Raw genomic sequence first — 21,992 nt, 5'->3', positions numbered from 1 at the left:
TCTGGCAAATGCCAAACGTCCTGCACGGTGTTGGGCTGTAAGCACAACCCTCACCTGTGGACGTCGGGCCCTCATACCACCCTCATGGAGTCTGTTTCTGATCGTTTGAGCAGACACATGCACATTTGTGGCCTGCTGGAGGTCATTTTTCAGGGCTCTGGCAGTGCTCCTCCTTGCACAAAGGCGGAGGTAGCGGTCCTGCTGCTGGGCTGTTGCCCTCCTACGGCCTCCTCCACGTCTCCTGATGTACTGGGCTGTCTCCTGGTAGCGCCTCCATGCTCTGGACACTACGCTGACAGACACAGCAAACCTTCTTGCCACAGCTCGCATTGATGTTCCATCCTGGATGAGCTGCACTACCTGAGCCACATGTGTGGGTTGTAGACTCAGTCTCATGCTACCACTAGAGTGAAAGCACCACCAGCATTCAAAAGTGACCAAAACATCAGCCAGGAAGCATAGGAACTGAGAAGTGGTCACCACCTGCAGGACCACTCCTTTATTGGAGGTGTCTTGCTAATTGCCTATTTCCACCTGTTGTCTATTCCATTTGCACAACAGCATGTGAAATTTTGTCAATCAGTGTTGCTTCCTAAGTGGACAGTTTGATTTCACAGAAGTGTGATTGACTTGGAGTTACATTGTGTTGTTTAAGTGTTCCCTTTATTTTTTTGAGCAGTGTATTAGAATGGGAAGTGCCATTGAGGGCTTCCACCATTGTAATGAAGTCAACTGGGTGGGACTTCCAACTTCATTGAATGATCCCGCCTGGTGACTCTGTTAGCATCATGTCCAACCGGGTCATCAGGATGGATCATCCAATCATGAATAAGAAAATGTACTACTTCAAAATTGAGATTGACAGCATCGGCAGGGCAGGCAGACGCTAATGTCACAGATACAAAGATGAGTCCTCTATCTAGCTTTATGGACGAGACAATAGTTGCAAGTTCAAAGAGTAATTTGCATGGCTTGAGTCTCGAGCTTTCTGTGAAAAACGGTATCAGTGGCGTTTAAAGAAGTCCAATCTCTCTTTACTCCCGTGACGGTTTATTCTCTGCTGGCCTGCGCCGCTCAGTTCGTCGTGGGTTACATCCTCGCGCAGATATGGGGACGAAAATGCTCTGGAACTGATAGATGGGTGCTCGTGTGGCTTTTCTACCACGCAATTGTTCACATTACCTTGGTGAGTGTGTGATGTGAGTAAGAAGGCTTGGTGTACATGTTGCCACGGTTCCAACAAGTGACTTCAGACAATATATTTGCTGAACTTTAAGTAGGCTACCTGTGCAATGTAAAATAACAAAATAATTTATAGTACTGTGTATTGAACTTTTTATTTTTTATCATGCAAAATATAAATTAAATTAACAAATGGTGCGTGTGTTTGAGATGTGCTTTGGAGCCTGGTTGTGGGGAGACATCTAGTGGACATAGTGTTAAAATGAATAATATACAGAAATGGAGTATCAATCACTGTTAGTGCTGGAGTAGAACAAAAACATGCACCCTCTGGCCCTGGGGTCCCCCGGGAATATATTGAGATACTGCTCTAACAGATATCCTGTCCATGTAGGGAAGGAGTATGGAAAGGCAGATGCGCGCTGGCTCCACTCTGACCCCACCATCGTCTCCTTGGAGCTGCTGACGGTCGTCCTGGATGGCATCCTGGCGCTGGTGCTTGACTATGCCATCGTCAAGGACAAACACTACAGGTAAGAACACTAGTACTAAATATGCTTCATTGTCAGGCTTTTCTCATGCTTTATGCCATTCATTTCTATATTGCTACCATATTTCTTTATAGAGAACACTAATTATTATATTTAGAATTGTCCCATTACACAAACAAGTGTTTACATCCCATTAGCAAGTCACAATTTACATTTTTATAGGGTCTGTCTTCAGCATGTGATGTGTTGAATGACCTATTACCATATACATGATGCATTTGGAAAGTATTCAGACCCCTTTTGTTACAGCTTTATTCTGAAATTGATTAAATACTGTTTTCCCCTAAATCTACAAACAATACCCATAATGACAAAGCGAAAACAGGTTACAATTTTTAAAACATTTATTAAATATAAAAATAAACCTTATTTACGTAAGGATCTTTTGCTATGAGACTCAACATTTAGCTCTGGGGACATCCTGTTTCCATTGATCATCCTTGAGATGTTTCTACAACTTGATTGTAGTCCACCTGTGGTAAATTCAATAGATTGGGCATGATTTGGAAAGGCACACACCTGTCTATAAGGTCCCACAGTTGGCAGTGCATGTCAGAGGAAAAAACCAAGCCATGAGGTCAAAGGAATTGTCCGAAGAGCTCTGAGACAGGATTGTGTCATGGTGACAGATCTGGGGAAGGGTACCAAACATTTTCTGCAGCATTGAAGTTTGCCAAGAACACAGTGGCCTCCATCATTCTTAAATGGAAGAAGTTTGGAACCACTAAGAGTCTTTCTAGAGCTGGCCGCCTGTCCAAACTGAGCAATCAGGGGACAACCACCCTAAGCACACAGCCAAGACAATGCAGGAGTGGCTTCAGGACAAGTCTCTGGACTTCCTTGAGGCCCAGCCAAAGCCCGGACTTGAACCCGATCAAACATCTCTGGAGTTCTGAAAATAGCTGTGCAGTGACGCTCCCCATCCAACCTGACAGATCTTGAGAGGATCTGCAGAGAAGAATGGGAGAAAAACAGGTGTGCCAAGCCTGTAGCATATCCAAGAAGACTCAAGGCTGTAATCGCTACCAAAGGTGCTTCAAAGTACTCAGTATAGTGTCTGAATACTTATGTAAATGTGATATTTAAGTTATTGTTAATACATTTGCAAAAATGTCATACCTGTTTTTGCTTTGTCATTATTGGGTATTGTGTGTAGATTGCTGAGAACTCCCCCTATTTAATCAATTTTAGAATGTTGCTTTAATGTAACAAAATGTGGAAAAAGTCAAGGGGTCTGAATACTTTCCTAATGCACTATACATGGAAAATATAGCCTGGGCGCAAGTTGGTTATCAGCCTAAGTAAATTTGTCATTGTTTGTTTTGAATCTCAACGGTCAACATGTGTTTTTAGCTTGTCTTGTTGTTGCACAGTCTGGCCCTCCGGGTGAATAGTCTCCTTGTCTGTTTGTTTTCAGGCACTTTGTCCAGATCACGTTGTGTGTGTGTGAGTTGTACGGAGGCTGGGTGACCTTCTGTCCAGACTGGCTGGCAGGCAGCCCCAACCTCAAATCAGACCACTGGCTCTACTTATGGATCTACCTGGTCTTCTTCAATGGGGTGTGGGTGGTGGTGCCTGGACTGCTGCTGTGACAATCATGGCTGTCACTCAAACGACTTCACCTCTCCTACCAAGCCCCGAAGAAGCAGCAATAGACATTTTGTATGTACATAGGCATTAGCACGCCCACTACACAGAAAGGTCTGGCTACACAAAAATTATAATGCCATTTAGCAGACAGACATTTACATTAGGTTTAGCATGTTTTATTAGTTTATCATTAATATAAATAGTGATGTATCTGCAAACAAAAATATTAGTTTCCCTAGCTATCTTTCCCCACATCTCCAAAGTGTAACAATACTCTCCAGTCTCCCTTAGCAGGCACATTTAACTGCTGTGATGTTAAGTGTTAAATCTCAACCATTTTAATTGCACAATCAAAATGCCCTAATGGATCCTGCGCTTAGTTCATAATTGGATTGAGAATCCTGGCTCTTCCACAATCATTGTTTGGTTATAATCTGCATTTCAAATGGCACCCTATTCCCTTTATAGTGCACTACTTCTGAGGTACTTTATTGTTCTATTTTAAGGTAGTGCACTATATGGTCAGTATCTCCGACTTGTCAAGTGTCTCTCACACAGTGATATCTCCACTGACGTGTCTCCTCTCAGCTCTTCTTGATGAGTTTGGCCACAGAGAGGAAGGCTTGCTGGAGCCCCATTCCCTTCAGGCCGCTGCATGCCTGGATCTGCCAGGCTCGGTCTTTGTAGCTGGGCAGCTCCAGCTGGTTGGACACCTCTCTGATGTTCATGGTGTTGGGGAGGTCCTTCTTGTTAGCCAGCACCATCAGAGGTATTCCCTTCATGTTGATGTCGGACAGAACATTCTTCAGAGCCTTCTGAGCATCCCCTATACTGGCCCGGTCACTACTGTCCACCACGAACACCATAGCCTTACAGCCCTCCAGGTAGTACCTGCCAATTATAGAACTAGGGTAGTGTCTAGCTAATGATATTGCAATTTTAGCAAGTCGTTAGTTGAGGATAAAAGGTTATTCTATTCCAGTACTCTACCAACCTGATCATGGGACCGGAGACAGAATGTGCAATTATTTGTTCTAGACTTTTAACTGTCACACCTGATTAAACTACACTGAACAAAAATATAAACTCAACATGTAGTGTTGGTCCCATGTTTCATGAGCTGAAATATAAGATCCCATATATTTTCTATATGCACAAAAAGCCTCATCTCAAATTTTTTGCACAAATTTGTTTACATCCCTGTTAGTGAGCATTTCTTCTTTGCCAAGATAATCCATCCAGCTGACAGGTGTGACATATCAAAAAGCTGATTAAACAGCATGATCATTACACTGGTGTACCTTGTGCTGGGGACAATAATGCCACTAAAATGTGCAGTTGTCACAAAATTCCACAGATGTCAAGTTGAGGGAGCATGAAATTGGCATGCTAACTGCATAAATGTCCACCAGAGCTGTTGCCAGAGTATTGAATGTTCATTTCTCTACCATAAGCTGCCTCCAACGTTGTTTTAGAGAAATTGTGTACAACTGACCTCACAACCGCAGACCATGTATAACCCGCCAGCCCAGGACCTCCACATATGGCTTCACCTGCAGGATTGTCTGAGACCAGCCACCCAGACAGTAGATGAAACTGTCTAATGAAGCCCTTTTGTGCAGGGATTTTTTCCCCTTCTGATTGGCTGGGCCTGGCCTGGCTCCCCAGTGGATGGGCCTATGCCCTCGCAGGCCCACACCCCTGCCTAGTCATGTGAAATCCATAGATTAGGGCCTGTTAAATTCAATTGACTGATTTACTGTGACTCCTAAAAGTGTTAATTGTTGTTTATATTTTTTGTTCAGTCTAATAACAGGCATTATGATTAGTGGAATGAGATGTGTCCGAAGTACTGGGCTAAAACAGAAATAGAATAGCACAGAACCAACAACTCACCTCCAGTTGACCCTCATCTCCCCCTGTCCGCCCACATCCCACACTGTCAAGGCCGTTTTCTTGTTCAGATCCAGGGTCACCACGTTGAAGCCCACGGTGGGGGAAGTATCCATCACCAACCCTGTCTTGAGCCTGAAGAGCAGGGTGGACTTTCCAGATGAGCCCAAGCCCATCAGAACAACCGTGGGAGTCCTCTTGATGTCCCTCTTGGATAGAAGCAGCCCCATGACAGACGCACTTGGCTAGGCAAAGCAGGGTCTGAGATAGAAGGTAAAGAGGAAGTACGGCCGTCCCACCTCTGCTTCTGAACAATGTTAGTTTGTTGGGTCTTCCTCGGTAGTCTCTGATTTACATCAACAAAAGGAGATTCGGTGATATGTGCAACCAGTGGCTCTTCTCGATTTTAAATAGTTTTTGTATTTTTGTCTGGGAGTAGGCGTGAAAGCGTCAGGTGTGCCCACTTGCGAATAAAACTTGAGTTTGCGTTTCAGAATAGAAACATGGTCACATGAGAACCAGTCTTTTCACATTCTTCTTTTAGAGGCTGTACCAACTGGCTTTCTCAGTTTCTCTATACTCAAAATGCATCCTCCCTCGTTGCCCAGATCTAGGGTTTGATTGGTGAAAGCAGTGGGGTGATTATTACCACAAGGGAGGAAAGTATGTTTTTATTATTTTAATTGGGCCTATGTTTAAAAAAATATATGTTTAAACACCAGCGGGCTGAAAACGGCTATTCTTAATTCCCATTTCTTGCGTTCGGAGTTGGCAAGAGAACAATAGACTGGCACCCAGGCTAGGCGCATGTGTCCTAAAATCTTCTCAACCGTGGACTCTGTCCGCCGATGACCTAAACCAAGCGCACCTTCTTTCAGCCCATGACGTCTTAGTGTCCATCTGGACCAACAATATGGACGGGGCTCGAGCGCAAAACTATCGCTAAACTCAAAGCGGCTGCCTGGTACGTTTGGTACCCTTACATCAGCGACGACAACAACGAAGTGACAGCTTTATTCTGGTAATCGTCCTTTCAAATCATATTTACTTGAGGTAGGTTAATTAATAGTCGAGCTGTTAAATGTGTCTTTCTTGTTTCTCCTCAGTTTTCTTGATGATATGGAGCGATGCTTTAGGTACAGTAACGTTACAGCTTGCTAGCTATTAGTCAGCGCTGAATCTATCCAGCTAGGTGCTAGGCTAGCTTGCTTTGTAAATAGCCAGCGAACTGTAAACAGCAAAGGGAGACTGCCATGGGTGCAGCCTTCAACGTAGTGCATCGCTAGCTTGACCAGTCACTGTTAGGTGACCGTTACCATGTCGCAAGCTCGTTTGCTACCTGGCAGAAGGTAAGCTAACTACTGTTAGCCAGCTAGGAGGCTAATGGATGCCGCATCTGTTGTGGCTGAGATTCACGACTGTAATCCCAATGGTCAACAGAGTGCCTGGCCAGAGATGCGTTGGCTCTGCAGTACTTATGTAGTAAGCTACCAAGCTAGTCATGCATTTATTTAACCAACTGTATGAGACAGTTGAAAGATCTGGATGGGAACGTTTGCCATATAAAGTAGCCATTCCATCTCCATCTGCATGTTGTCTGTATGGCCCAATACTATTTAAAACCATGTCGATATCACCGTGAGCATCCAGAGATGGCATTATAAAGTCCTGAAGTCACGTCTAATTTACTGCTTTGAGCAATTTATTAACATATTTATGAATACCTTAATTGAAACCAGGGTTCCTCACCCTGAGGTTTAGACTAAGACACAGTGTTTTGTTTGTGTCTGTCTGATGGTTGTCTTGTAACAGTGTTAGCGGGGACAGTGGTGGCCTCACAGCCCCTGCATCTCCTTCCCCTGTGCCCCCCGTCCTCACCCCGATCCCCCCGCCGCTGAGAGCCAGAGTGAGGTACCCAGCCATGGTGGATGTGGGGAAGTGGCCCCTCTTCACCCTGCTGGGGGCTCAGGAGGTCTCCCGCATCAGGCTGGCCTGTGTCTTCGGAACCTCGGCCAACGAAGCCATCTACATCACCCAGGACGATGAGGTGAGACTGGGGGCATCTCGATTATATAGAAAAACTTTATCGTTTTTTATGTAGTAGAGAACACTCTGGAAAGCAGTGGAAATGGTTACTGAGTGGAGTTTCTTGGTTAAATAAATATAATTACATGTAATGGCATCCTCTCCCTGCCTTCTCCTCTTCATCTTTGTCGCTGATCTCCCTGTAGGTGTTGGTGTTTGGGCTGAACTGCAGTAACTGTCTGGGGACGGGAGACAGTCAGAGCACCATGGTCCCTAAGAAACTAGACTTCCTCCAAGGCAAGAAGGTGGTCAGTCTCAGCTATGGCAGTGGACCACACGTCTTACTGGCCACAGAAGGTATGGTGCCCACTTTCCTTACCTTTTTTTACCACCACCAAATGGCAACGTTGGCACGTTACTAGAACTTTACCGAAAGCCAGTGTAATTTTCATAATATAATTGTGCAGCTTAAATAGCTCTGTTACTTTGGTGCGTTTTTTTCTCAGGGGGAGAGTTGTTTGCCTGGGGGCACAATGGATACAGCCAGCTGGGCAACGGGACCACCAACCAGGGGGTGTCACCCATCCTGGTTTCAACCAACCTGCAGAACAAGAAAATAACACAAGTGGCCTGTGGGTCCCATCACTCTCTGGCCCTGACACACGATGGAGAGGTGAGGGGAAATACTTTTACAGGGGAAGAGGGGAAGTCCTTTTACATACACTTGTAACCCTGAAATAAGCCTGTTTCAAGATGTCAGTGTCTTAATGCTACTGCTATAGTACTACTGCTAGGTACATGATGTTTAAGAGAATAAAAACACTGTTGATGAACATGAGTGGAGTATTGGTGGAGGTTGTGTGTAGCCTGTCAGTGTGTGGAGTGGACGATGGAACCCTTTCTGGTTCAAGTTTCTAACCAGAGCTGATCAGTGGTCAATTGTCTTGGCTGTCTGTCTCTTTTAAGTGGTTTATGTTTGTCCCAGCAGCAGGTTAGGAAGGTATTATCTCAGTTCACTGTATCCAGGCTGGCTGCATCTAACCCAGGCCCACTGGCCTGGTCTCACACACGATTGAAGTTAATGTAGAAATTATTAATGATTTCCAAAAGTAGATATTTAGGTCTTATCTTGGATGTGTTGAAATATGTTACTCAGCACTGCAAAGGAATAGTTACAACATGACCTAATATCATGGTTACCTAGGATCACAAGGTGTGATTGTGTATAGTGTTGACAGTCGGTGTGTATATGATTGTATCTGCTAGGTGTTTGCGTGGGGTTACAACAACTGTGGCCAGGTGGGCTCAGGTGCCACAGCCAACCAGCCAACCCCCCGCAGGGTAACCAACTGCCTGCAGGGTAAAGTGGTGATTGGCATCGCTTGTGGACAGACCTCCTCCATGGCTGTGCTCGACAATGGGGAGGTGAGAGACCAAGCCCTTGGGAAGGATGGGTTTATATTGGATAGTTCCCTCCAGTCCAGAGAAAGTCCAAGCAAAATGATATATAGCAACATGTACATAAAGAAAGATATTGCTGACTACTGTGGCCTGCTACTACTGTGTGTTGCAGGTGTTTGGCTGGGGCTACAATGGGAATGGCCAGCTGGGAGTGGGCAACAACGGTAACCAGCTGACCCCCTGTCGCCTGGCAGCCCTCCAGGGTCTCTGTGTACTAGAGGTAAGACTGGACAGTAGTGTACACTACTACCACCTGTATGTCTCTATCTGAATTGTCTACTCATGTCTACTTCAACTCAAACTAATACAAAACAGAACTGAGCCCAGAGCCTTGTTGCTGTCCACTCCCACTATGTAAAACCCTTAAGGACTTGTCTTCTAGATCGCGTCAGGCTATGCCCACTCCCTGGCTTTAACAGACGAGGGCCTGCTGTATGCCTGGGGGGCTAACACCTATGGACAGCTGGGTACTGGCAACAAGAGCAACCAGCTCAGTCCTGTACACATCATGGCTGAGAAGGAGAGGTAAGGGAGATAACATACTCACATGATTGAGATGTAGCTCTGGTGGCTGTGACTGCCCACTTAAAAACCCCAGTTGAAACTGTCATCTTTCAGAGACCCATGGTTAGTTCTCTTTTCTCTTCGTGTTCTCTGTTGTATTCCATCCAGTGTGGGTCCATACGGTAACACTGCATAGTCCAAACATTGGCTCACACACCAGTTCTGGAATAATCTGTCTCTGAGTTTACATTGTCCCTGTCACAATGACGCAAATCTAGAATGGAGGGGAGAGAGGGGGCCATTATGTTGTGGGCTGGGGTACAGATGGTTTTGACACTTGACAGGCATGAACTTTTCACTGGAAACATGCAAACCAGTTATTGGGATTTAATTCGGGAATAGATCGTGGGCATTTGTCATGTTCATTTCTATCTCTGAATGTTGTGTAACATGTCATAACACTCTTGAATGAGCCTCAGGTTGGCCTTGAGATCAAGCTACAAGACAGAGGGCACAATAAAACCAGCAACCTTCTGTGTTCATGGAATACGGTCATGGCTAGACAGGATACAGTTTGTCAAATTGACGTCAAAGTATAATATTTTAGCTAACCCTAACCTAATACTCCTAAGCTGCTACGTTAATTGACGCTCCAGCTGACGCGCATGGCATTGCGCATGGTGATCTTATGCTTGTGTGTGGCTGTTCGGCCATGGAAACCCATTTCATGAAGCTCCTGATGAACAGTTATTGTGCTGATGTTGCTTCCAGTGGCAGTTTGGAACTCGGTAGTGAGTGTTGCAACCGAGGACAGATTATTTTTACGCACTACACGCTTCAGCACTCGGCAGTCGAGTTCTGTGAGCTTGTGTGGCCTACCGCTTCGCGGCTGAGCCGTTGTTGCTCCTAGATGTTTCCACTTCACAATAATAACAGCACTTACAGTTGACTTGGGCAGCTCTAGCAGTGCAGAAATTTGACAAACAGACTTGTTGGAAAGGTGGCGTCCTATGACAGTGCCAAGGTTGAAAGTCACAGAGCTCTTCAGTAAGGCCATTCTACTGCCAATGTTTGTCTATGGAGATTGAGTGGCTGTGTGCTCGATTTTTATACACCTGTCAGCAACAGGTGTGGCTGAAATGGCCAAATCAACTAATTCAAAGGGGTGTCCAGATACTTTAGCACATATAGTGTATATCTCATCTAGTTAAATTCATGGACCACCAGCGACTTCAGCAGTGTCCTGTCATTCTTCCTTCTCTTTTTGTTTTTCCTGTCTTCATCTTAAAGGAGAGAGGCCCGCCATAAGCAGCAAAAGGACAAGGAAAAACACTGAAGAGGGGTGGCACAGAGTAGGAAGACGTGTAAAGAAACAATGCACTCAAGAATCACAGAATTTATTTTTCCAGTCAAAAGACACAGGAGAGTACCGTTACTTGGTAGTGTGTGTGTGTAACACACTCCCCCAGCAGGATAGTGGAGATCGCGGCGTGCCACTCCACACACACATCTGCCTGTAAGACCCAGAGCGGCCAGGTGTACATGTGGGGCCAGTGTAGGGGTCAGTCCATCGTGCTGCCACACCTCACACACTTCTCCTGCACTGACGACGTCTTCGCCTGCTTCGCTACGCCGTCTGTCATGTGGAGGCTACTCTCCATGGGTGAGTTAATTTCATCATTTATTAAATGTTATTTAAAGGTGCAGTATGTAACTTGGTTATGTGTTTTTTTTTTTTTTTTTTTTTTTTCTGATATCTTAAGTAGGAGGTTCCCCTAACCAAGGGTCTAGGATAACCCTCTCTCTCTCACATACACACACACACACCATGATTCCCAGCTAAGGCGTTGTGTTCTGTCGTAGAGCATGATGACTTCCTGACTGTGGCCCAGTCTCTGAGGAAAGAGTTCGACAGCCCTGAGACGGCCGACCTCAAGTTCAGTGTGGACGGGAAATACATCCACGTACACAAGGCTGTGCTCAAGATCCGGTATGTAAATGTTTGTTAAAAAAAAAATATATATATATATTTTTAAACTGCTGAAGCAAGCGCACGCATACATTTTTATTTTAAGTAATGTAGCTTTTCTAGTTTTAGCCTTTCCAATAGGACCAACCAGGTACAATAAAACCTGTCTATAGACGTAACACGAAAACATGTGTCCATCATTGTTTCTGTCAGGTGTGAACACTTCCGCTCCATGTTCCAGTCCCACTGGACAGAGGACATGAAGGAGGTGATTGAGATCGACCAGTTCTCCTACCCCGTCTACCGCTCCTTCTTGGAGTTCCTCTACACTGACAATGTAGACCTGCCCCCAGAGGATGCCATCGGTGAGTTGGACTGAAGCAGGAATCCTGTATAGGATCCATACGGGGCCCCAGACTCAAAACAAATGAATTTATTGAGTTAAAGTCCATCCATAGGAAAGCCGCTGTGTGTATGAACTATGTCTCTGTTTCAGGCCTGTTGGACCTGGCCACATCCTACTGTGAGAACCGTCTGAAACGTCTGTGTCAACACATTATCAAGAGAGGCATCACCGTGGAGAACGCCTTCTCTCTGCTCTCTGCCGCCGTGCGATACGACGCTGAGGTGAGACCCACTGTGACAGTGTCACTGCTAAGGGTTAACCGCTCAGATGCTTACTGGGTACCACAAGCTTCTTGAGGTTACCTTCTACGAGAGATGTTAGCCGTGTCATTATGGCCATATTAGTCAGATGATCTCGTAAACCATCTTATACATATTTAGGTACTGTATACCAGGGCTAGGGAACTATATTCAGCCGCGGGACGTTTTTTGATGCGTAGCGGATGTTTGGGGTGCTGGAACATAATTATAATAAGTTGTACTCTACAAATTGGATACAACTAAGCCCCAAAATATATTTTATTTGAAAAGAATCAAGATACCTTGATTACCTTACGTTAAAGTTTTTTTTCTGAATTCCTGGTGACTTTAGTCTTTTCTGACCCAAAACTAAGGGGGGCCCAAAAACATCACTTGGGGGGGCCAGTTTTGGTACGCTTGTTGTTGACCTGCTGTATACTGTACCCGTGTTCATACTGTGACTGGATGTGATCGCTTCCCTGTAGGACCTGGAGGAGTTCTGCTTCAAGTTCTGTGTGAACCACCTGACAGAGGTGACCCAGACTGCAGCCTTCTGGCAGATCGATGGCAACATGCTCAAAGAGTTCATCTGCAGAGCCAGCCGCTGTGGGGCCTTCAAAAACTGACTGACCACTAACCAGCCCCGAAGGAAGGACGAGGAAAGGGCTAGCATGAACTGGTTTGGCTTGACACTACTTGGCCATGGTAGAAAGGACAAAGAAAGAAATGGTATGAACATGGAAACGGCTAGCTTGAACCTGGATCTCTAAATTGCCATATTATTAATCCATTGAGACAATGTCTGGCGTGTTCATCTGGTGACTATGGCTCACCTCCAGTTACACAGCCAAAGAAGCCAAAGCCAGTCCCTGCCTGTGCACCTAATATTCCACGCGGACAGGTGGTACTGTGGGGAGGAAGTTCCTTTACCAGTCAAAACAGTGACATCAAAGTTCATTGTCTGTCACTGCATGTTTACAAACCTGCTAAATGGCATCAGACTGCTCATTTAGCATCAGTTTAATTGGAGGACCATAGATCTAGCTTTAGATGGACACTGTTACATGCCTGACAATGTCTGGTGGCAGGTGATTGGCAGTCAACCCCCCCCGATTTGCAAAAAAATATATAATAAAAATCGGCATCAAAGTTCTGTACTTTGCTCTACTGTTGAAGGGTTTGATGTCGCTGGCCAGAAATATATTTGACAGGGTTTATGGTTCAGAGCCTGTGGATGTTTTGAGGAAATGACAGTTTCAATATGACTTTTAATATGCTGTGTACTGACAAGTAGAGCAGAGCTTGTCATTTATTCATTCAGGCACGTTAATTCTCGAGACTTGAGATGAACATGGTGATGCAATGCAACAATGAGCAGGAACTTGGTTTTCAACTCTTCAGTTCTTTTACCAGACAGAAAACAAATCATTTTGACCATATACAACTTGTTACTCTGTGTGAACTTTTTTATTCTTACAAAAATAGATATCTACATTTTGTACTATTACTTATTGCATTCCTTTGGTTGAGATTACCCCCCCTCCACCCAAGCATTTCCAATCATTCTGCTGCTTTGAATATTGTTTTAATGGTTTAACGTTCATTACTACATTCTAATTTACTTTGAAGCGAGTGTTTTGTACTGAAATTGAAATTCAACGCTTTGTATTCTTAGATTATTTTTTCTGAAATAATTTGTTGCTTATGTTTATTTTTGCAATTACATTTATTCTGAAATATTTACAATTATTTAGGATGGAAACAGTTGCTATTGGTGCCACAATTCAACATGTTTATTGACTTGCAAGTTATGAGATGCAACCACTTTGAAATAAACAAAACTACATTATTGTATACAATGCTGGATGATGCATTAGAAATGACTTCATATATTTTTGATTTGAACATTCATATGAGCAATGACAGATAATTACAAACATGTCCTTATGCTGCCATCTAGAGGCCATCACATACATTCTCTAATCCTAGAGACAGTAGCCTAATGAATACCATTCTTTATTATAAACTGGGAGGGTCAAGCCCTGAATGCTGATTGGCTGACAGACATGGTATATCATACCCTATTCCACGGGTATGACAAAACATTTATTTTTACTGCTTTAATTACGTTGGTAACCAGTTTATAATAGCAATAAGGAATCTCAGGGGTTTGTGATGTATGGCCAATGTACCACGGCCAAGGGCTGTGTCCAGGCATTTCGTTGTGCCTAAGAACAGCCCTTAGCCGTGGTATATTGGCCATATACCACGCCTCCACGGGCCTTATTGCTTAAGATTATCACATCATGAATGAAATGACATAATGGAATGCAGATATAATCTGACAATTGTTTTTTAATTGCAACCAAGAATGCAGAACATTTACAAACACACTGCGTTTGACAGTTCTGGGTGTTGGGTGAAAGACAAGCTCCGCCTATTTGTTCTACGTCAGAAGATATAGGAAGAAGCCAAGCTTCGCTGTTTAGAAACCTACAGCGTCAAATCATCATACGTATTTGCCTTGACTGGTGACGTTTGCTACATTTTACATTCAATTAATTGAATGGCAACGACGGATACTGTACAGTCGAACCAATATTTGAAACCAACCTGTGCCGCTTCATGCAACTGTAAAGGATATCGCGATGTAAGGGAAGCCAGCACACAAACCGACACCAAAGTACAAGGTGAGACTACTGCGTTGACAGTTTGACAGAGAATCCTGCGAATGTTTTTACTCTTCGATATAATATTGCCACTCACACGGAATAATGAGCTTTGAGGCATACTAAAAATAAAGACGTAATTGTGTCACCGTCTAGGCTTTTATTAGTTTGAACCCACACGTCTGTAACCTACCTAGTAACTGTCGAGAAACGTTCAAACGTGATCATCAACTGTCTGACGTCACCCCATTTAAAGATGTTTTTATTTTATTTTAATTAACAAATATCAACAAACAAGAGGAATAGTCACATGCAAACAAGCATACAAACAAACTATTTACATTGCCAGGAATCCTAAACAAACAAATCATATTGTTTTTCATTTTAGTTAAAGTAGTGCCATGTTGTTTAAAATAATTTATAAAGTGAAAAAAGTTAGGTTTTGAACTAGACCATTTGTGAATATGAAATTTACCTAGTATTATTAGCAGTTGAATTAAATATACTACATCTTTATCTATGTCAGAATTTCTGAAATAAATCATATCAAAACCATTAAATAGTACAACTGGTCCTATTTTTTTTTTTGTAACAATTTTGTCACCCCATTGAAGTTGAAACTTAAATGGCATCGGTTTCGGGGTAGTGACATTCCAAGGATCATGTGACTGATTCTGCAAAAAGGTCTTGAGCATTATGGCACCGGACAGGTAAGCTGGGCTTGCTCTGTAATAGTAGGGTTGCTGGATCAAGCATCCGTTTGGTTGTTCTCCCCTATGAATGCCAGAGTCACGTACATGTTTTGAAGAGAAATGTACTGGCCAACAGTTTCACACTCTATGTCAGTGCTCCAGAGTTGCAATGGGAAGAGGAAGCAAATGTCTGCCCAATGTTTGCTTTAACCTAAATAATTTCTTTGTGCTCAATGTGTTATCACTTGGGAGCAGCAAAGATCTAGTGGACAAAAAACTCACTTGCCTTTCTTGTTTGTAATCCTGTTGTTCTATGGTGTGTTTTTAGGTCATGGACCCAGGCTGTCCAAGGTTAACCTCTTCACCCTGCTGAGTTTATGGATGGAACTTTTCCCCAAGGAGGAACCAGAAGACATAAACCAGAATGAGTTTGTAAGTTTGACCTACAGTGCATTCAGAATGTATTTAGACCCCTTCCCCTTTTCCACATTTTGTTGTTACAGCCTTTCCCCCTCATCAATCTACACACAATGCCCCATAATAACGAAGTGAAAACAGGCTAAGAATTTTTGCAAATATATAAAAAAAACATGCCTGATTTACATAAGTATTCAGACCCTTTGCTATGAGACTTGAAATTGAGCTCAGGTGCATCCTGTTTCCATTGATCATCCTTGAGATGTTTCTACAACTTGATTGGAATCTACCTGTGGTAAATTCAATTGATTGGACATGCTTTGGAAAAGTACACACCTGTCTATATAAGGTCTCACAGTTGACCATGCATGTCAGAGCAAAAACCAAGACATGAGGTCAAAGGAATAGTCTATAGAGCTCAGAGACAGGATTGTGTCGAGGCACAGATCTGTGGAAGGGTACCAAAACATTTCTGCAGCATTAAAGGTCCCCAAGAACACAGTGGCCTCCATCATTCTTTAATATATATATATATATATATATTACCTTTATTTAACTAGGCAAGTCAGTTAAGAACAAATTCTTATTCTCAATGACGGCCTAGGAACAGTGGGTTAACTGCCTTGTTCAGGGGCAGAATGATTTTTTTTTTTTACCTTGTCAACTGGATTCGATCTTGTGACCTTTCGGTTACTAGTCCAACGCTCTAACCTGCCGCCCCATTCTTAAATGGAAGAAGTTGGGAATCACCAAGAATCTTCCTAGAGCTGGCCGCTCGGCCAAACTGAGCAATTGGGGTATAAAGGCATTGGCCAGGGAGGTGATCAAGAACCCGATGGTCATTCTGGCAGAGCTCCAGAGTTCCTCTGTGGAGATGGGAGAACCTTCCAGAAGGACATGCATCTCATCACCATCTCATCAGCACTCCATCAATCAGGCCTTTATGGTAGAGTGGCCAGGCGGAAGCCATTCCTCAGTAAAAGGCACATGACAGCCCATTTGGAATTTGGCGAAAGGCACCTAAAGGACTCTCAGACCATGAGAAACAAGATTTCCTGGTCTGATAAAACCAAGACTGAATTATTTGGCCTGAATGCAAAGCATCACATCTGGTTGAAACCTGGCACCATCCCTACAGTGAACAGTTGATCTGCAGAGAAGAATGTGAGAAACTCTCCAAATACAGGTGTGCCAAGCTTGTAGCGTCATACCCAAGAAGACCTGAGGCTGTAATTGCTGTCAAAGGTGCTTCTACAAAGGTCTGAAAACTAATGTAAATGTGATATTTCAGTTTTTTATTTTTAATACATTTGCAAACATTTCTAAAAACCTGCTTTTGCTTTGTCTTCATGGGGTATTGTGTGTAGATTGATGAAGAACATTTATTTAAAAAACAATTTTAGAATAAGGCTGTGATGTGGAAAAAGTCAAGGGGTCTTAATACTTTCCGAATGCACTGTGTAGCGGCCATTACATATTGTTGTTAGAACGTTGGGCTAGTAACCCCAAGGTCGCTAGTTTGAATACCTGAGCCAACAAGGTGAATAATCTGTTGATGTGCCCTTGAGCAAGGCACTTAATCCTAATTTTCTCCAGGGGCGCTGTACTACTATGGCTGACCCTGTAAAACAACACATTTCACTGCACCTATCAGGTGTATGTGTCAATTTTTAAATGTTTCTTTTTATAGATAACATGCAATAAATTACCATATTGAGAATCATCAATTATATGATATACATCATCACTTTTCTCCCTTATCTCCTGTCTGTTTCTGTGTGTCAGACGCGGGGTACAGGCCTGGTGGTGGTTCGGGACCAGAGGGTGGTGGGTCTCCACTGCTCCGGTCCAGAGCTCCACGTGGGGCAGGTAGCTATGATCAGACACGGGCCCAGGCTGGCTGCCTCAGACCTCTACTTCTCTAGGAGACCCTGCGCTACCTGCCTCAAGATGCTTATCAATGGTGAGGAGAGATATATATATATATATATATCTCACACACACACACAGAGAGATCACTTGTAAAAGTCTTGTCTCTTGTCTGTCATCTCCAGCTGGGGTGAGCCGCATCTCCTTCTGGCCTGGTGACCCTGAGATGAGTCTGCTAGCGGTCAGGCCTAATGGGACGGACTCCATTTCCCAGGAGGCCATGCGGGACGCCATTGCGTCCGAGAATCTGAAGTCCAACAGCCGGCCCCACATTAGTGTGGTGGTACAGCCCGTGGCCCCTGGTCTGCAGCAGTTTGTGGAGGAGACCTCCAGGGGGTGTGACTTCATGGAGAGGATGTTGGGGGACGACCCCGAATTGGACGCTGGGGACTTCTACAGGAAGCAGAGGAGACGGAACCTGGACACTTTCTCCGAAGAGTTCCTAATCCCACACGAACAGTGCCACCGTGACATTCTCACCAAAATAGGTCCGTAATACAATCATTCAACCATACTTGTTAGCTAGCTTTTGTTCACCGGCTATCTGTATTTGGGCTATATTGGCTAACTCAAGATGGGTAGGTTTGAGGATCTCCTTTGCTCAAGAGGCCACGTGCCACGCCATCTGTTTTTTAGATCCTTTTAAATGAATGGTAAACATACTGTTTATAGATGAGGATTTGACACTGTCTTGCTACAGGTCTGGATAACTTCTGCACGGAGCCGTACTTCTCCAACCTGCGTCAGAACATGAGGGAGCTGGTCGGGGTTCTGGCTTCAGTAGTTGCTAGTGTGCCTCTTCTCCAGCATGGATTCTACAAGAAGGACTCCCAGCCTGCAACCTCAGAGCAGCCCCAGACTCAGGGAGTGTCCCAGGAGATTGCCAGACACTGCATCGTACAGGCCAGACTGTTGGCCTACAGAACAGGTATCTGAAATATCTGTTTAGTAGTCTATATACTAGCCAGATAACTCATTCAAACTAGGAACTCATTTTGTAAAGGTGACATGTCACCACATTTTGTGGGGAATCACATAAAGGAGTTCCAAGTAATAAAAAATAAAAAAATGCAGGAGAGAAGACTAGACTATTGTTATGACATAACGTCCCATGGTTGACTGCACATTTGTTGGAGAGATGTGTTGCCCTGGGGGGGGGTGTATCGGGTGTCCGATGAACAGAAAGTATCCCAAAAGACATTCTAGTTTCATTAGTGGTTAGCGGCAGCAGCTATGAAAAGGAGTTCTCTGATTGGTTGGTCAGCCGATCACTCAAGAAACAAACATTTTATTTTTTGAAAGGGTTAATTATATGTTCTTGTTTTAAGGCTAACAGGCCAAGCTGTGATTGGTGGTTCAACCTGTCTGAATGTTTAAACCGATGGAATGTGTCTGACTGTTACTTGTTTGTTGCTATTCCAGAGGACCCTAAGGTTGGGGTTGGTGCTGTCATTTGGGCAGAAGGGAAATCAGTGAGTAAACCATTATTGTATTTTCTAAGTTCATGACTATACATTAATATTATGTATTTTTTTCTCTGTAATATAATGGCAAAAATAAAGTGGAAAGGCTGGTAACAAAGATTTCAATGTGAATAATGAATAACACATTCCCTGTGTTCTGTGCTCATCTGTTTTAGGGTGGTTGTGATGGTACGGGGCGGCTGTACCTGGTGGGTTGTGGGTACAACGCCTACCCAGTGGGCTCAGAGTATGGACAGTACCCCCAGATGGACACCAAACAGCAGGACCGCCAGAGGAGGAAGTACCGCTACATCATCCACGCTGAGCAGAACGCACTCACCTTCAGGTCAGGAGGAGAGGGAAGACATGGGCCCCATCTCAATACTCCTAAGTGACTTCCTCTCCTTATATCCACTCTTCATCTCCACTGATATGAGAGGACAGGGTACAGATGTAGGAGCTTAATTGCAGCAACAGGAAATGTGGATTATAATTAATGGACATTTTTGTAAGTTTTGATACATTTTTCGTAAGGTATTGACATTTTTAAAATGGAATTGGCAAACTTCAGAAGCCTTTTTAAACCTTAAAAACACTTACACATTTTACATTTCTTGCATTGCAGAAATTAAGATTCTACATCTGTACATGAAGGAACTACAGGGAATGTGTACATGGGTATATTTGCTCTCGACCTGTCCAGTCCTTACAGGTCAGTGGAGATGGCAGAGAGGATGCAAGGAGAGGAAGCAAGGAGGTACGTCCGAGAAGTCGGACCAGGGGGCAGGAATTAGTAGCTGGGCATGAGGATTTATGACGTAAATAAATGTGATTGACTGTTGTTTCTAGGAGTGAAGAGATCCGTGAGGAGGAGAACACCATGCTGTTTGTGACTAAGTGTCCGTGTGATGAGTGTGTCCCTCTGATCCGAGGAGCTGGGATCAAGCAGATCTACACCACTGACCTGGACAGCGGCAAAGACAAGGGAGACATCTCCTACCTCAGATTCCCCGGCCTCCAAGGAGTCCTGAAGTTCATTGTGAGTACCTACATTGATTGACTGAATAGTTTTTCTATGGGTGTAGTAGCATCTCAATAGTCTATTCCTGCCATTTTCTTCATCTGTACTGATGAGGGAAAAAACTGGATGGATTCCTCGTAGATGTTTTCCTTTCAGCTTTGACCTATCCTTGTGTTTTCCTCGTTAGGCTACTGAGGAATACTTATAATAGTGCTTTCTACAGATGCAATTTTTTTTGTGTTTACATGTTTTCGTCACAGTGGCAGAAGTCCTCTCTAGCCAGGAGAGCCGCTGAACCTGCTGGTCTTCATCTAGCCAGTGAGTTGTCCTTCTCTGTACCATTTAGTTAGCATGACATTTGTCACTTTGTAGAGAGTCATGTCTTCTCCTTCTCTACTAAATTCAGCCAAAAAAGTAAAGTCCCTTTTTCAGGACCCTGTCTTTCAAAGATAATTTGTAAAAATCCAAATAACTTCACAGATCTTCATTGTAAAGGGTTTAAAGACGGTTTCCCTTACTTCAATGTTCAATTAATGAACATGCACCCGTGGAACGGTCATTAAGACACTAACAGGGACACATTATTCCATTTGTTAGTCACATGTCTGTCGAACTTGTTCAGTCTATGTCCGTTGTTGAATCTTATGTTCATACAAATATTTACACATGTTAAGTTTGCTGAAAATAAACGCAGTTGACAGTGGGAGGATGTTTTCTTTTCTTGTTGAATTTATATTGCTATTCGCGCAAATGTATTGTGCACGCCGCCACCAAATCACCACAATACAGATGATGGATCAGCCCTTCTAACCGTCTCTGATTTGACTCTGTGTCCCACCTCTGACCATGTCTTGTTATGATTACAGATGGATGTGAGGGGAAGCATGGGAGACAGCCTGAACAGGCCCTTCAATCCAATAAGAGGTTACGGTCGGCAACAAATCCAGACCTTTCCCCTGTTTGTTGAACAATGGTACCTGTAGCTTTCAGTCTGGTTTCACCAGGCTACGGTCCCCAGGCTCTTGTTGGCATTGGAAACGTTTAATTTATCCAATCGCATATTGATCAGTGATTCAAGTAAGAAAGGATGCATTTTAACTTCTTGGCGCACCCATCCCGTTAGCGGGATCATTTTCGTCAACATCCTCTCAATTGCAGAGCGCCAAATTCAAATTAAATTACTAAAAATATTACATTTTCATGAAATCACAAGTGCAATATAGCAAACACAGGGAAATAGGGAAAGGAATCTGGTTGATATCCCTTTAAATGGAGGGAAGGCATGCAATGGAACTCGGAGATTTGTCTTCGGCACTTCCTTGTTGGATTTTACTCAGGTTTTCGCCTGCAATATCAGTTCTGTTATACTCAGACAATATTTAGAAAGTTTTGGAAACTTGAGTGTTTATCCTAATCTGACAATTATATGCATATTCTGGGCCTGAGAAATAGGTAGTTTCATTTGGGTATGTTTTTCATCCAAACATCAAAATACTGCCCCCTACACTCAACAGGTTAAAAATGTTGGAAATTCAAAGGCCTCTTCATACTCCCCTGTAATGGACAGTTTCAAGGAGATTTTAAAGGACTGACTGTATATTCAAAGGAAATCGTACTAGGTAGATTTTTTAAAATTGCAAAGCTTGTATGTATAAGTGAACTGTAAATGCGTGTTTCCTAATTGTTTGTCTGAAGAGTTTACAATGAAAGTTGTATGGAGGCTATTGTTGATTGTAGCTTTACGTTTACTATAGTTCTTCCAGACTTGAAGAATCCAAGTCACATTCCAGCAAGTGCAGGCTACCACCACTATATTGCACTTTGCCTCAAAGGATACTAACTCAAAGACCCGTGCAACTGTGCTTTGTCTGTTTTTTGGTTACATGGTTGGGTCCTACATCCTTGAATTGTTTCATCCTGTTTTGCCAAACTGATAACAATAAGCATCAAACAACAAAAAAATCTCTATAAAATGACAAAC

The 21,992-nt window shown here is 43.5% G+C and overlaps 3 protein-coding genes across 9 annotated transcripts; 2 read left to right on the top strand and 1 right to left on the bottom strand.

Moving 5' to 3' along the window:
* The first annotated feature begins 872 nt into the window (after positions 1–872).
* Positions 873–13,684, top strand: LOC118363882 (RCC1 and BTB domain-containing protein 1-like). 7 transcript variants are annotated; one of them, XM_052517674.1, is made up of 13 exons: positions 873–1,186; positions 1,577–1,715; positions 7,029–7,263; positions 7,448–7,598; positions 7,748–7,914; positions 8,508–8,666; positions 8,815–8,922; positions 9,085–9,227; positions 10,679–10,869; positions 11,070–11,196; positions 11,389–11,540; positions 11,672–11,802; positions 12,306–13,684. In XM_052517674.1, the coding sequence occupies exons 1-13, from the start codon at positions 1,138–1,140 to the stop codon at positions 12,444–12,446; spliced, it is 1,893 nt and encodes a 630-aa protein (XP_052373634.1). In that variant the 5' UTR covers positions 873–1,137; the 3' UTR covers positions 12,447–13,684. The 7 variants fall into 7 exon arrangements, with proteins under 7 accessions (XP_052373634.1, XP_052373633.1, XP_052373635.1 ...); XM_052517673.1 differs by having other exon boundaries at positions 874–1,186; positions 10,676–10,869; XM_052517675.1 differs by lacking the exon at positions 873–1,186 and adding an exon at positions 3,151–3,395 and having other exon boundaries at positions 1,576–1,715; positions 10,676–10,869.
* On the bottom strand, positions 3,753–5,446 carry arl11 (ADP-ribosylation factor-like 11). Its single transcript, XM_035745167.2, has 2 exons — positions 5,220–5,446; positions 3,753–4,214 (listed from the first exon to the last, which is right to left on the bottom strand). Exons 1-2 carry the CDS (start codon positions 5,444–5,446, stop codon positions 3,908–3,910), a joined length of 534 nt encoding a protein of 177 aa, XP_035601060.1. The 3' UTR covers positions 3,753–3,907.
* Positions 13,685–14,256: 572 nt separating the features above from the next.
* On the top strand, positions 14,257–21,863 carry LOC118363881 (cytidine and dCMP deaminase domain-containing protein 1). Its single transcript, XM_035745165.2, has 10 exons — positions 14,257–14,510; positions 15,510–15,613; positions 17,384–17,561; positions 17,653–18,015; positions 18,228–18,455; positions 18,950–18,999; positions 19,167–19,336; positions 19,840–20,029; positions 20,272–20,329; positions 20,878–21,863. The coding sequence occupies exons 1-10, from the start codon at positions 14,387–14,389 to the stop codon at positions 20,976–20,978; spliced, it is 1,566 nt and encodes a 521-aa protein (XP_035601058.2). The 5' UTR covers positions 14,257–14,386; the 3' UTR covers positions 20,979–21,863.
* Positions 21,864–21,992: the final 129 nt, after the last annotated feature.

Source organism: Oncorhynchus keta, unplaced genomic scaffold (genome assembly GCF_023373465.1).
Source record: "Oncorhynchus keta strain PuntledgeMale-10-30-2019 unplaced genomic scaffold, Oket_V2 Un_scaffold_938_pilon_pilon, whole genome shotgun sequence".
Lineage (NCBI taxonomy): Eukaryota > Metazoa > Chordata > Actinopteri > Salmoniformes > Salmonidae > Oncorhynchus > Oncorhynchus keta.
The sequence above is the reverse complement of the archived record's forward strand: the minus strand, read 5'-3'. Positions and strand labels throughout refer to the sequence as shown.

What these genes read in the sequence shown, in the direction of transcription:
- arl11 (XM_035745167.2), bottom strand. Translation starts at nt 5,446, where the DNA reads ATGGGGCTGCTTCTATCCAAGAGGGACATCAAGAGGACTCCCACGGTT. An exon ending in GAGATGAGGGTCAACTGGAG is followed by an intron (nt 4,215 to 5,219) that starts GTGAGTTGTTGG and finishes TATAATTGGCAG; the next exon opens with GTACTACCTGGAGGGCTGTA.
- LOC118363881 (XM_035745165.2), top strand. Translation starts at nt 14,387, where the DNA reads ATGGCAACGACGGATACTGTACAGTCGAACCAATATTTGAAACCAACC. An exon ending in AACCGACACCAAAGTACAAG is followed by an intron (nt 14,511 to 15,509) that starts GTGAGACTACTG and finishes GTGTGTTTTTAG; the next exon opens with GTCATGGACCCAGGCTGTCC. An exon ending in CAGAACGCACTCACCTTCAG is followed by an intron (nt 19,337 to 19,839) that starts GTCAGGAGGAGA and finishes TGTTGTTTCTAG; the next exon opens with GAGTGAAGAGATCCGTGAGG.
- LOC118363882 (XM_052517673.1), top strand. Translation starts at nt 1,138, where the DNA reads ATGGGTGCTCGTGTGGCTTTTCTACCACGCAATTGTTCACATTACCTT. An exon ending in CGTCTTACTGGCCACAGAAG is followed by an intron (nt 7,599 to 7,747) that starts GTATGGTGCCCA and finishes TTTTTTTCTCAG; the next exon opens with GGGGAGAGTTGTTTGCCTGG. An exon ending in CCCTGACACACGATGGAGAG is followed by an intron (nt 7,915 to 8,507) that starts GTGAGGGGAAAT and finishes TGTATCTGCTAG; the next exon opens with GTGTTTGCGTGGGGTTACAA.